The 14,133-nt window shown below is 31.8% G+C and overlaps 2 protein-coding genes across 2 annotated transcripts; one reads left to right on the plus strand and one right to left on the minus strand.

The window, feature by feature from the left end:
- Positions 1–6,167: 6,167 nt before the first annotated feature.
- LOC110667290 (60S ribosomal protein L12) lies at positions 6,168–7,075 on the minus strand. The gene has a single exon (XM_058143561.1). It carries the CDS (start codon positions 6,860–6,862, stop codon positions 6,362–6,364), a length of 501 nt encoding a protein of 166 aa, XP_057999544.1. The 5' UTR covers positions 6,863–7,075; the 3' UTR covers positions 6,168–6,361.
- Positions 7,076–8,875: 1,800 nt separating this feature from the next.
- On the plus strand, positions 8,876–12,841 carry LOC110667288 (gamma carbonic anhydrase 1, mitochondrial). The gene is made up of 5 exons (XM_021828085.2): positions 8,876–9,131; positions 9,985–10,128; positions 10,755–10,880; positions 10,966–11,117; positions 12,335–12,841. Exons 1-5 carry the CDS (start codon positions 9,017–9,019, stop codon positions 12,611–12,613), a joined length of 816 nt encoding a protein of 271 aa, XP_021683777.2. The 5' UTR covers positions 8,876–9,016; the 3' UTR covers positions 12,614–12,841.
- The last annotated feature ends 1,292 nt before the right edge of the window (positions 12,842–14,133 follow it).

Genomic DNA, 14,133 nt, shown 5'->3' on the forward strand with positions numbered 1-14,133 from the left:
ACTGGTTGCTGTGGTTGAGTTGTAAGGTACTCAGCTATAGTATTAACAGCACGATTCACTGCATGCAATCCCGCTGCCAGATCTGCCATAGTAACTTGACCAGCCCTAGGTGCTTGAGCTGCAGTAGCTAATTGGAATGGTTGTGCCCAGTCTTAGCCATAGGCGTCTGTTCATATGTCTGATTAATAGTTTGAGGTGGTACCTCCCCTGTTGGATCAAAGTTTGCACCATTAAGACCCTTGGCCCTAGTTCTCCTCTTACGTCTAACAGACCCAGGCACCTATTCATTTTAATAAACAAGCATTAAATTGAAAATGTGAGCCAAATTAAAACAGGCGAAAAAGTACGAAGGACGCAGATATCTGAAGCAATGATAAACTGAAAAGACGTTAAGGATCCTATGCTCCGCAAGTTTACTAAACCTCAACCTGGCTTTGATACCAACTTTGTCACGACCCAAAATTTTGAACCGTGACCGGCGCATAATTTAAGTATTCTTAAATCATGCAAGCCTTATCAGAGTATCTTGAATGAATATATTGTCACTTATTAATCCAAAAAATAGACAAAATCCAAATAAACAAAATGCTGAATAACATCATAAATATCCCATAAGTAAATTGCGGAGTCTCTACAGATTTCAAATAAAAACTTAAATTGTTCAATAAACTAAACTAATTATTAGCCCGAGAAAACATGAATTCGGGCATACCATGAGAACAAATCAAAGTTGTCCCTCTCCAGAAAATGGACTGAATATTTAGATCAGCTGCAGAATTCTACCGATCCAAAATGGATAATGCATAAAGAAAACGTGGTTTGAGCTAGATGCTCAATGAATGATAATTATAGCACACAACGGAATAGAAACAGGCAGACGCTTGATTAATTTCACAATAAATTTTTCTATTCAATAAAATCATGCTCATGCTGTCAAAAATCATTAATAAAATAACTTCATAAAAACATAAATATAAAAGAAATTTATTCAATAAAAATTTTATGGTACAGTGCACTAGGGTGATGATACCCCACATCACCAAAGGCCAGATGGTAAGCGCGCTACCTGATATTAGATGCCTTCCTCCTCCTTCACAGATATCAATATATATGATACTAATGTAAACCATAAACTGCAATGATGCATGACTCAACAATGCAACCTAATACCGTGATAGTCCACACGGCGGGGCCAGATAACAGAAACAGATACTGGGCACAGGTAACAATTCAAAACAGAAAATCAATTTGTACAAATCAATCAAAATCAATAAAAAATTGCAGATAGCAAATAATAACTGATAGCGCAATTCCAATAGTGTATTTCAATAGTTTCAGAGAGTCAATAAAATCAAATCAATCTCAAATCAATTCAGTAACACATCGGTAAATTTTATAGTCAAATATCAATCAATATAAATACATTAAAGGCCTGTTCCCGGAATCCTAATGGGTCTAATGCAGAGATAGTTGGCAAAATCAATTATTTAATCAAAATCGAGATAAAATTCAATAATAAAATAAAACTCTAGAAAATCACATACAAAATCATTGTTAAAATATTGATTTAAAATTTCATTTAATAACAAACTTAATGCTAAGAAATTTTAAAAGGGACAAAAACGGTGCCATGTACTATACTTACCACTCACTTGGAACCTCTAAAATAATAGCTAGATTCAATAAAAGAGAGACAATTTCAGCTGATAGAATGAATATTTGAATCTCCTATATATCCAAAATAAAAAAAATATTAAATAATAATAAAATAAAATAACTTTTTTATATATATATATATATATATATATATATATATATATATATATATATATATATATATATATATAATCTAAATTTAAAGATATCGTCTCAGAGTAATTATTATCAATCAAATTCAGTACCGATAGTCAAAGAGAAGAAAAATAAATTTATAGAATAGTTGTAACGATTTAAGGAGAGAAAATAAAATCAAATTCACCTATTATTGAACGAAGAACGAGAATTTTTATTTTAAAAACATAATCAAAGGTGATGAATTGAAAAATAAAAATTTAAGAATTATCTGCGCACATTAGATTATTTTATATATATACGTATAACAATAAATAAAAGATTATAAAAATACATGTTGAGAGTATTTGATAGGAAAAGAAAGTGACAACCAGGTTTTGAGAGTAAAATTTAGTAGAAGAGATGATTAGGGTATATATATATATATTTCAAAAGATAGAATAAGAATTATTATTGAACTGGGTTGTTCAGATTGCAGATATATATTTAATTTTAAAAATAATATATATATATATATATTTAAAAATAAATAAGTAAACCATTCAATAAAATATATATATATATTTTTTATAAATATATAAAATTATTATTAATTAATTAAAATAAAATAATAATAAATAATAAATGTATATTATCATCAGAAAAAAGTAGGAGTAGACCTGGATTGTTCCAGAACTCAATTATTCCCAAGTCTATGTTTCTTTCATTTTTCGTCATTTACACAGTAGTTCCGTTCAAATAGCAACGTTATATTGAATTTATAGAAATTAACAAGAATTAAAGCCAATAGAATCAAGATTCAAGCATTCTTCTAGTGCTAAGAGAGGCAAAGGAGAATGGAAGAAATACAATCAAAAGTTCCATTTAATTTGATTGCACAAAACATATGGAGGATTTGTTAGGTAGGAGAGAGAGAGAGAGAGAGAGAGAGAGAGAGGAGCACTAGGGTTCTGAGTCATCTTCCCAATCCCCAGTCTCCTCTTCTGCAATGGTTTCCAGCCCAGGAGAATTAGCAGTCTTGGGCAGAGATATGAAAAGGGCTGGTGCAACTTCAACCCAACAACTCAAATCTTTAATCTGCTTTGCCATTTCAGAAACAGAGTCTTTCCCGGCTACAGTTTCAAGACCCAGAAGAGAAACTAAATCCCAAATAATGAAGATTGGTTGTTTTACTGTTGCAGCTTCTTCAAGAAAAGCAGATGATTGAGAGATTATGCGGTACACTATAGGACTTAAGAGAAGCTAAGTACACGTGAGAAATATGAACCTGTTACACGCGGAAACGAGCTTACCATACACTTCCCAACCATTGACTGGAAGACTGAGTAGAGTGAGATTGATTCCTTCGAGGTAAGAAGGCCACGGTCCGATTCCGGTTCATTGTATGAGATCAACCTGAATCAAATTAAAAGGGTTGATTTTTCATGGTTCTAAATCAATTCTGGAGCAAATCAAGGATAATTTAGATTTTGATTCGATTTGAATTGAGACAATTTATAGTTGAAATAATTTTAATTTTTTTTTTTGTTTTTAAATTTATGATTTGGACTGAACCGAATTGCTAGCCGAAACCGATTCTAATTCTAGTTCAATTCAAATTCAATAGGAATGCACCATAACCAACCTCCTTTCTGGTTTCAACAGCCTATAAAAATTGTTGATTGGTTCCATAAACAAGTCTTCTTCTTATTATTATTATTATTATTTTAAATTTCTTTGATTGGGCTTGATTTCAAAATTTTAATCATAAAGATAATTATAGTTTACTCATTACTCAATTTAGGAACTCTTAAGTACAAAAATACCTGAATCAATCTAGTCTCAACCCAAGTTTATAGAAATAGCAGTCCCATCATGCCAAAATTTTGGATTGATCTAATACCTCTTGATCTTTAACCATACCTAATTTGAAGTTAATATCAAGTTGACAAGATTGAAAAGATTTCATTTACAGTCTTTGAGTGGTATTATTGTAGGAAAAAAGCAAAAAAAAATCCTTCATCAGTCAATTAGATTTGACTGAGAATCAAATTTGAAAACTCAGTTTTGAAAAGATTTCAATGCATAAATTGATATGCAAAATTTACAGCGTGATATATAAAGTAGATAAATAAGAGTTGCTACATGTATAATCTCTATGAATCGTCGTCGTCGTCGTCGTCACCATCACATTGGTGGGTGGCCTCTTCTATTATGGTCTCCAGAGCAGGAGAGCTTGATGGCTTACTAGGATAAATGATGGGAGGTGGAGCTACTTCAATCCAAGAAAGGAAACTTGTGATCTCCTTTGCCATTGACGCTTTCTGAACAGTTTCTGACAAATAGGAAATTTAATTGACTGAACCCTTCCTTTCTTCCTTTCTATGTTATGGAAGAAAAGATAGCTAGGATATTAACACAAGATGAACAAAGTGTTGCTCAAAGGACAGGACAACAGAAACCTAATTGGGGAAGGCTTTTATAAGGGAAGAGGGACACCAAAAATATCAGAAACTTGAAACAGAAAAATATCAAAGAAAACAACTGGTGGTAGCCTGCAAGTCCACATGGCCAAATCATTAAATGATTGGTATAGAATCTAACATTCGAAATTCCAGAATTATTGGAAACCGGATGCCACGTTTCAGTAGCAGGCTACACGTGGATCAATATTTGATGAAAAGTAATTTTCAGTATTAAAAGTTTCTACTTCAGTGGCACATCACCACTTTCACATGTTTATTTCTTTCTAATTCCCCTTTCCCTAACACTAGGCAAGATGCTAGAATCTTGGTCATCTAACATTGTAAAAATTCTAAGTAGACTTACATTTCACAAACCCAATAGACCATAAGTATTGCAATGGATCAGAAGTATCATAATTTCACCATAACCACTAAGAAAATTCAAAAGCCAGTGAAAAAATGCAACAAAAATGGAAAACACGGTTTTGAGATCAAAATAATACTCATAACTACAAATGTAAAGATGGAGTTTTTAGCTCAGTACATCATGGTCCAATCACAACGAAGGCCCACTCATATGAAGCTTAGCATCAATAAATTAACAATAACTAAGTTTCACCTTAAGATTCAGGCTGAAACACTTGGGAATGAACATATCTTAGAGGGCCACACTAATTGCCAACCTAAAATAAGTAATTAACAACCAATGCTTCCAAAGAGAGCGGAAAATCCAAATAGTTTAGTCAAGATGGTATACCTTGTGCAAAAACCATATATAGCATATTGAGAGTCTTTAAGAATCTGTTCTTTCTGCATTACTATTGTTGAGAAAGACATCTGACTAAATATGTTAGTTAAGGGAAATTAAAATATGATTTAAAATTAAATTTAATACAAAGTAACTAAATAATCTTTTTCAACAGCACCTCATGATACTTTTCCAAAAAACAGCCTTTTAATCTTCTAATCACAATCCCAAAGAAGCATAGTAACGATAGTTCAGGTGCACAGCCTTGCGGCAGGAAATCAGAGAGAAAGAATATAATAGTTTGATGTACATCCAAGAAATATGATACAACACCAGGAACAAAGACATGTTTTATAATTATTTTGTGATTCTGTCAAATAGCAAGACTAACTATGCCAATGCCGAATCAAAACACACTATAACACTACTACACTAGTTTCTAAGGCAACCAATCTATGAGGCAAACAAGTGGATTTATCTTTACTAAAGAGCTCTGAGCAAGTAATGCAGATTGAATCATTGAGTGGAATACATCATGAACTGAAAAATATTCCAATCATCCTCCAAAACACTAGCTTAAAATATAATCTCTACATTTCCAAATTTGACAAGCACTCAACTACCCTTTGTCCGACAAATAATGACAAAATTGAACCATCAAAGAATTGTCCCCTGAGGACACCAACCCCAAAAAGGATAGGAACCCAATGGCAAACAGAATAGGAATCCACCAGAACCAAAAGCAAGAATATGGTGGCAATGCATACTTACTAAAACCTATAATATGCCAGGACTAAGATAGAACAGTATATATAAGTCATAATTCATCACCACTGTTTCATGTGTATCCAAAACCAGTAACATATATAGTAATATATAAAATCCTCATTTCAGAGAGGTCCAATAAATTCCTAGAAACAGCAACAAAACAGAAATACTACCAATATAGATTTCCACAGGGACTGTCAGAACAACAAATGAAATCCCAAAGAGAATTCAGTTACACAGAAAGTCAGCACTATCATTGCACATCAGAAATTTCTAATTGTGCCAACCAGGTTGAACTGGGAAATTCTCTAAAACCTACACTAGGACCCTTGTTCAAACTCTAATAATCCTAGAATGTTATAGATGAAACAAGCTAGAGTAATCAATATCATAAATTAAATTAAAAACCTTAGCTAACAAAATCAAGATCATTCATTCTATGGCTAAAAGCCAAGCATTATCCAAAAATGGTAAAATAATAAACATTACATCTCCTCATTCATATAAAACTTCAATAATTCATAAACTTGCTAATGCCCTTAAACAAAAACCCAGATTCTGGAGAAACATTGGAAAAAAAAAAACACAAATACCAATTCCTTCAGTCTATTCAATCAAGAGGAATCTCGACCTCACCATCAGTAATCTCCTGCTGGAGGTCTTTCGGGTTCTTCCCATCAACCGTACACCCAACAGATACACAAGTACCCAATATCTCCTTCACGGTACCGCTCAAGTCCTTAGCCATCGATCTGGGCCGCATTACCTTAGCAATCTCGATCACATCATCCAGCGAGATATTCCCACTATGCTTGATATTCTTCGTCTTCTTCCTATCACGCTCAGGCTCCTTCAATGCCTTAATGACTAAAGCAGCGGCGGAAGGAACCACAGTGACCTTGGCCTGACGGTTCTGGACAGTGAGCTTGACGGTGACACGTAAACCCTTCCAGTCCTTAGCTGTTTCCTTGGCAATATCTTCACCAATCTTCTTGGGGGAGAGACCAAGAGGACCAATTTTTGGAGCAAGAGATGAAGCTGCTCCGACCTCACCTCCGGTGACCCTGACGAAAACGTCCACCACCTGACTAGGGTCGAACTTCGGCGGCATGTTTAGTTGTCAGATTGCGTGTAGAGGTTTTCAAGGGAAGGTCACAGAACAAATATAGGTGCAGAAATTGGAGGTGGGTAAGATTAAGAAGGAGGCGCGGCGAGGGAAGCAGCAGAGTGAAAGTTTGTTAGCATATAAGCAAAGAGGATTAGGGTTTTGCAGATGCGTGGAAAATGACTAAGTTGTCCTGGGGTTTTTCGATAACCACTAGACCTATTTTTAATTTGGTTTCGGTGTTGCTAATTGCTGGTTAGGATTTAGGAATTTTCACATACAAATTTTTATAATTATTAAATTAAATATTTATATTTAAATTATATAAAATTAATTAAAATATATATTTAACGATATATAAAATCGAGCTTAATCATTACTAATAAAATTGTTGGATTTTCTAACGTGCGCAAATTTTTTTTTTTTAAAAAATGTGCAACATTTTATTTGTTACTTAAACTTGCATAGAAAATTATAAATATTAAATAAAAAAGTATAATATTGTATTAAAAATTATAATTTTTTTTGTTATCAATTTAAAATTAATAATAAATAAATATATTTAATAAATGTAATGTTATAGCATTTGTTAAAAAAAAAAAACATAAAATTGCTAATGCGGCAATGATTCTAAGGAAGAGTTAATGTTTACAAATGACAAAAAAAAAATTAAAATATTAGTAATAATCTTATTAAAATATTTTATAATATTCATAATTTATATTTTTTTAGAATTTATATTTTTAAATAAGTAATAAATATATAATTTATGATTATGAATCATTTAAATAATTTTTTTGAATATATATGTGAGAGTTCAAATTTATATGAGGACGAGTTTATTAATTATTGAATAAAATTTTTAAATTTAAATTCATGTACCCTCTATGTATACTTATCTATTAATTGTTATACACATATTTCATTGTAAATATTTAATTTAATTGTTATTAAACTCATTCTCATATGAACTCGAGTTTATATTAAATGCATTCTTTTTAAGTATATTTATAAAAAATTCGAACTCATATAAGGATTAGATTATCAACCGTTAAATTAAATTTTTGTATATAGATTCATGCACTATTTATATATACTTTAATTAGTTTCGTGCATATTTCAATATAAATATCTAATTTAAGAATTTTTAAACTCATTTGAACTTATATTAAATACATTATTTTTTTTTATAATCAAATCAAATGGTTACACAAATATGCATTTATTAAAGTTCATTTAATACATCTCATTTATATGGAGAATTACAATTTTAATAATAATTTATTTAGAATATTGTATTAAATGGATGCAAATTATATTTAATAAAGTGTAAATTTTAATCTTACATTAAATAGATAAATCAAATAAATTTTAATGGTATACATTTACACTTATTAGAAAAATTATAAATTAAGATAATTATAAATTAAGATTTCATTTATTTTCGTAAAAAATAACTTATATATAAAAAAATTTTTTAAGAAAAACATTTTTTAAAAAGTAAAATATATTTTTTATTATTTAATTATAATATTAAATTAATAATATATATTTTTATCATATATATATAATAATAAAATTATTAAAATTTAAAAAATAAAAAATAAAATTCTTTTAAAAAGAAGAAATACTTTCATTTAAAAATGATTTAATTTTTTTAATTAAAAAAATATTTTTTATTAACTATTTTTTCTTAGTGTCTTAAACATTATAAAATATAAAAAATATTTTTAGGAGGATATTTTTTATGGAATGAATAAATTCAAAATTATCAAATTATTATACTTTAATTTAAATTAATTTTTTCTTGAAAAATTAAATTATTTTTAATATAATTATAAAATAAAATAGAAAATTCAGAAAATCCTCATTAGGAAGTGTAGACTTTAACGTACACGGTTGTGACTGACAGGTGCCCTATTGGTTAATCATGGGAGAATTCTTGGTAAATCAATATGGACAGAGAACCCCATTTTGCCCTCCCACATATATGGGATTATTGTATTTTACCGCAGCAAAATTTATCCTGCTTCGCAGCTTCAGAGCTGAGACTTCAAGAGGTCCGTGTCCGCAACTCCCCCATCTAAGCTCATTTGTCTTCGCTGTCACTGAAACCTCACAGGTGCCGGAGATAACCGCCGATCAAACCAGAGGAAAAAGATGGGGACCCTTGGCAGAGCCATATACACCGTCGGATTCTGGATTCGTGAGACCGGTCAGGCCCTTGATCGCCTCGGCTGCCGCCTCCAAGGCAACTATTACTTCCAAGAGCAACGTAAGTTTATCTTTTCTCTAAACTCTAGATCTCACCTCTCTGTCTTCTCTCTTCCAATATGCCTCTTATAGGATTTCATGACTTCAATTTGTCTCTTATCTTTAATTTCCCCCAAACTTAGATCAGTTTTGTGCTTGGGCTAGATAACTGAGGATTTAGTGGAGCTTGTGCCTGGTATCTAGGCAGTGTTTGTCTCTCATTGTTTTCTAATGTGACAATTAGCTGACATTTTAAAGTAAACGATGATGAAATTTGAATTGGCGGACTGGTCAAACATTTTTGAAAATGATTCATTCTCAAGGTAGTTGATAGTGATTCTTATGATATATGTTAAAAATCCTTTGGGTTTTGTTTTGAAAATTGAAAGCAGAGGGAATTCTTGAGGAGTAGCTGTATTATGAAGTTTGATTTCTTTTGTAAAATTCCAAAAGGAACATGAAGGATCATATAAGTTTGGAGGACAGATGTATCTTTCACACAACTACTTAAAAGACACACAAGCAGATTTCATCTCGGTGGAAAATGGATGAAAGAATATTTTACACTTTGGTATTGTTTGAACCAGTTCTCAAAATTCTGTTGATGCAATCAAGTTATTTATGTTTTTTAATTGCATATTACTGGTTTCAAACTCTTGCTGCTTATCATTTGCCTTAAAGTCTATCCAAGTTCGGTAATTTGCATTGTCTAAACCATTGGAGGTGGTAGCACACAATGAAAAAGCTTTTGATGATAAATTTTTTGTCTTATCATAACTTGCTTCTTATTTTTGACATTGAGGGGATGAATATAACTTAGGTAATAATTTTTCTAGTTTGCATGTATCTATTTACTAATTCCGTTTATGTTTTAGTGTCTAGACATCGAACTCTTATGAACATATTTGATAAAGCCCCTGTGGTTGATAAGGATGCATTTGTGGCCCCTAGTGCCTCTATCATTGGGGATGTTCAAGTTGGAAGAGGATCATCTATTTGGTACGGATGTGTTTTGAGAGGTATGACATGATTTATTAAGACTACTTGTACTATGCATGGTGCATTTAACTTTTTGTTTATTAATTGGACATAATTGGATAGATTACTCTCTGTTTCATTCTTAAAGTTTGACATGGAAGAATTTCTCATCATGAAATTTGTAACAAAAAATATTATGTTATAGTTATAATTATTGTACTGACAAATGAAATTGATGTGCCCATATTGTCAGAGACCGACTTCTTAGTGCAACCATTTTTTTTTCTTTCTCTTTGTTCTTTGTGCTTTTACTATTTCTGCTGTCTGCATCTGTTCAGATATATTGTGAATTTTTTTCTCCTTGACTTGACCAGCCAGTGGTTTTATGAAGATGATGAACATCTGAACAATTCATAGGAGAGTCTAAATCATCACTGCATGAGTTCATATGATTATCTTTTGAAAATTTAGTCCATATTTTAGAGTTCTCCCCGGCTGAAGGTAAGAGTTGCAATCCTCTAATTGCCCATACATTGGGAAGTTACAACTTACAAGTTGCTTTTTAAGTTCTATATGTTTCAACGGGGTGTGAATTCCTGAAATTTTTGTGGCTTTCTTTTTCTTTTTTTTCCCTTAATAATCTTGTACTTTTTTGCTTTGTGGATAGGTGATGTGAACAGCATTAGTGTTGGAGCTGGAACTAATATACAAGACAATTCACTTGTCCATGTAGCAAAATCTAATCTAAATGGGAAGGTGCTTCCAACTATAATTGGGGATAATGTTACTGTAGGTGGGTGATCTGGTGGAGTTCATATGTTCAATGTTAACCAACCTGATGTGTGCTTCAACTATTTTATGCGTTCTGAAATGAGCAGGTCATAGTGCTGTTTTACATGGCTGTACTGTTGAGGATGAAGCTTTTGTTGGTATGGGAGCAACGCTTCTTGATGGTGTTGTTGTCGAGAAACATGGCATGGTTGCTGCGGGAGCCCTTGTGAGACAAAACACTAGGATTCCTGCTAGAGAGGTATGATTTCAACTCTTTCACTCTGTGCAGAAGGATGTCAAAACATATATATATATATATATATATATATATATATATATATTTTTTTTTTTTTTTTTTTTTTTTTTCAATAGTAATGTTCTTGGCAGGTGGTCATCGTATGATTCAAACTAGTCTCCACTAGGATGCATCAATATTTGTTGGGGCTGATGTTAGGGTGCAACATGAATGAAACATTGAGTAACCAGAATGTAAATTAGGAATTGTATAATTTTGAAGAAATTTTAAGTTAAAAGGTATTGAACATTGTGATATATTGTAATAGCAAACAAATAAGTAGCTGGGGCAATGCCCTATCATGTACTTCTCATGTGACTGTTTAGAGGGCGTGTGGCTTAACTTATAAGCTGGTCAAACCAGCTTATAAGCTCTAATTTTAAGCTTTACCCGTTTGTTTGGAAGATTTTCAAAGCTTACAAGTACAACTTATAAGCCAAAAAAAAAAAAAAAAAAAGTTGGCAGAGAGGAGTTTTTCATTTTGGTGCTTACATTATACTCATAAGTTAGTTTGACCAAATAATTTACTATGTTATCCTCATTTAATTTTGAATTTTTACCATATATCCTCATTTAATTTTAAAATAACTTAATATCCTTTTTAGTCATTTTATAATAATTGTGCTTATAAGTCACTTTTTACCAAACACATCAACTGCATATTAATTACTTTTTAGTATTTTAATTAAATGCGTGACTACTTAAAATTTTAAATGCTTATAAGTTAAAATTAACTTATAAGTTAATTTTCATAAGTTATGCCAAACATCTTCTTAATGCATGCTATTATGATTTGTGAACAAGATTTTATAGGTATATGGATTAGTGGTTTGCATTTATCAATGAAGAACGAATAACGAGTAATTGAATTGGTATGTTCAATAATAGTTGCCTAACAAGTTTTGCCATAGTTGTGCTAAAAGGTGGTAATGGAATGGCATATTAAAGCAATAATTTTTATTTATTAATTATTGATTTCCAGGAAAAAAATGTAGAAACAGCTCTATTTTGTACCACTAATCAAATGTTCCTCTATAAGTTTTCTGAATTGAGAAGATGTTAAATAGACTGTTCCCTTGACTAACTTAGTAACACTGCTTCTTGGATGTTATTTCAATTAATTAAATCCTTTAAGACTTGATCTGTAAAATCCCAGATTAATTTGTTAGTAATACATGCAGGTGTGGGGAGGAAATCCAGCAAACTTTCTGAGAAAGCTAACTGATGAAGAGATAGCCTTCATTTCACAGTCAGCCACCAATTATTCCAATCTTGCACAGGTTCATGCCGCTGAAAATGCTAAGCCTTTTGATGAGATTGAGTTTGAGAAGGTACTTCGCAAGAAGTTTGCTCGTCGTGATGAAGAGTATGACTCAATGCTTGGTGTTGTTCGGGAAACTCCTCCTGAACTTATACTTCCAGATAATGTCCTACCAGATAAAGCACCCAAGGCAAAATGAGGTATTGTTTCTTAAAATTCAAATCTTCATATTTGACTTCAGAGGAATATTTGTTGTCTTCTGCAAATACATTAAGAAGGGATCACTCTCTTTTCCAATAATACCAGACCTGTTTAGGGTAGAATTATGGCTGGTTATAAGTTTTTTGCTCTGCTCTATTTTTGGTTGTTTAGATGTTCTATTTTCTTCCATGGGAGAACTAATGCTATAAAGCTGAATTTATTTTGATGTTTTTCTCTTCCTTTTACCTAACAAATTCACTTTCAATATGATCTTGCTGATCCATGCTTCTTATATCGAGTTATATGAGCCTTGAGGGATGGTGTAACTAAGGGTAAATTTCACATGTTGTCCCTAAACTTTGGAATCCCCTCTTCCAACCCTATCTCTCTCTCAAACTCATTTTCTCTCTGTACCAAAAATTGTTCTCCATGACCTGCCTTTTTGGTCTCTGTCTTCTCATATTTCTATCTCCTTTTCACTTCCCATCACCATCTCTATGTACTTCAATCTAAAAATAATGTTATTATGCATGGAGATACTAATACTCTGCACAAAAATACTGAAAATACCCAATTTCAACAATGTAATAGATTCAAAAAATAACAAAATTGCATCCAAAAAAGATACATAGCAAATGAAACAAAAGATGTGAAATTCTGAGTAGAAAGTTAAAGAAAAACAAAATAGAATTTGGGGAAATAAAACAATATCCAAACAAATTTGAAAAAGAAAATCTAAAAAAGGGAATGGCACAACATGGAGATGGTAGAAACAATCACAGCCATATAAGAGATAATAAATATGAACCAAATAAAGAACGTCTTAAATCCACACTAACAATTTTATTCATATAATTTCCTTTATTGTTGATCTTGTTGCTGACTTCTTATCATTCTAATTTCCTTTTGTGTGCCTACTATTGGGGTGTTAATGGGTGGGATATATCGCTTGGAGGGATGGGCGATACAAGAGGTAGGGGTAAAGGTGGGTTGGATATGGAAAAGAAAAGAAAGGCTGTAGGTAAAATTTGATCCATTTGTGCAAAGAGAACAACCAGAATCTGGAAGAAGGCTGCCTTGGGTCTGTGACATTCTCCCTCTCTACCAATTGGTAGAGCAGATCTGGATGATTGTGGAGAACGAGTTTGGTAGAGAGAGATTGAATTTAAGAGAGAGGACAGGGAGAGAGTGGGGAAGGGAGATTTTTTTTTTTTTTTAACCCTTGCCACATCAGCTCATTACTTATCAGTTGGCAATGAAGAGTCAAAAGGAATTTATTGTTCATTAAATTAAAGTTCAAAGAGTTTTATGTTACAAATTAAAGATTATGAATTGTAATGTTACAACACCCTAAATTCAAGGACAATGTGTGAAATTTACCTGTGCAACTAATTAGCTCATTTTATGATTGGTACGTGAATATATATGAAGGGAATAGCATTGCTGCAGATTTTCGGTTGTTTCTGTTACTGTAGGAACTTGTTCTACATCACCTGATCAACTATCGAAACTTTAAAT

The sequence above is a fragment of the Hevea brasiliensis genome, chromosome 3 (genome assembly GCF_030052815.1).
Source record: "Hevea brasiliensis isolate MT/VB/25A 57/8 chromosome 3, ASM3005281v1, whole genome shotgun sequence".
Lineage (NCBI taxonomy): Eukaryota > Viridiplantae > Streptophyta > Magnoliopsida > Malpighiales > Euphorbiaceae > Hevea > Hevea brasiliensis.

Bases quoted from the DNA above. Each gene is read 5' to 3' on its own strand.
- LOC110667288 (XM_021828085.2), top strand. From the start codon at position 9,017: ATGGGGACCCTTGGCAGAGCCATATACACCGTCGGATTCTGGATTCGT. The intron at 9,132-9,984 runs GTAAGTTTATCT...TTTATGTTTTAG, and splicing joins CTATTACTTCCAAGAGCAAC to TGTCTAGACATCGAACTCTT. The intron at 11,118-12,334 runs GTATGATTTCAA...TAATACATGCAG, and splicing joins CTAGGATTCCTGCTAGAGAG to GTGTGGGGAGGAAATCCAGC.
- LOC110667290 (XM_058143561.1), bottom strand. From the start codon at position 6,862: ATGCCGCCGAAGTTCGACCCTAGTCAGGTGGTGGACGTTTTCGTCAGG.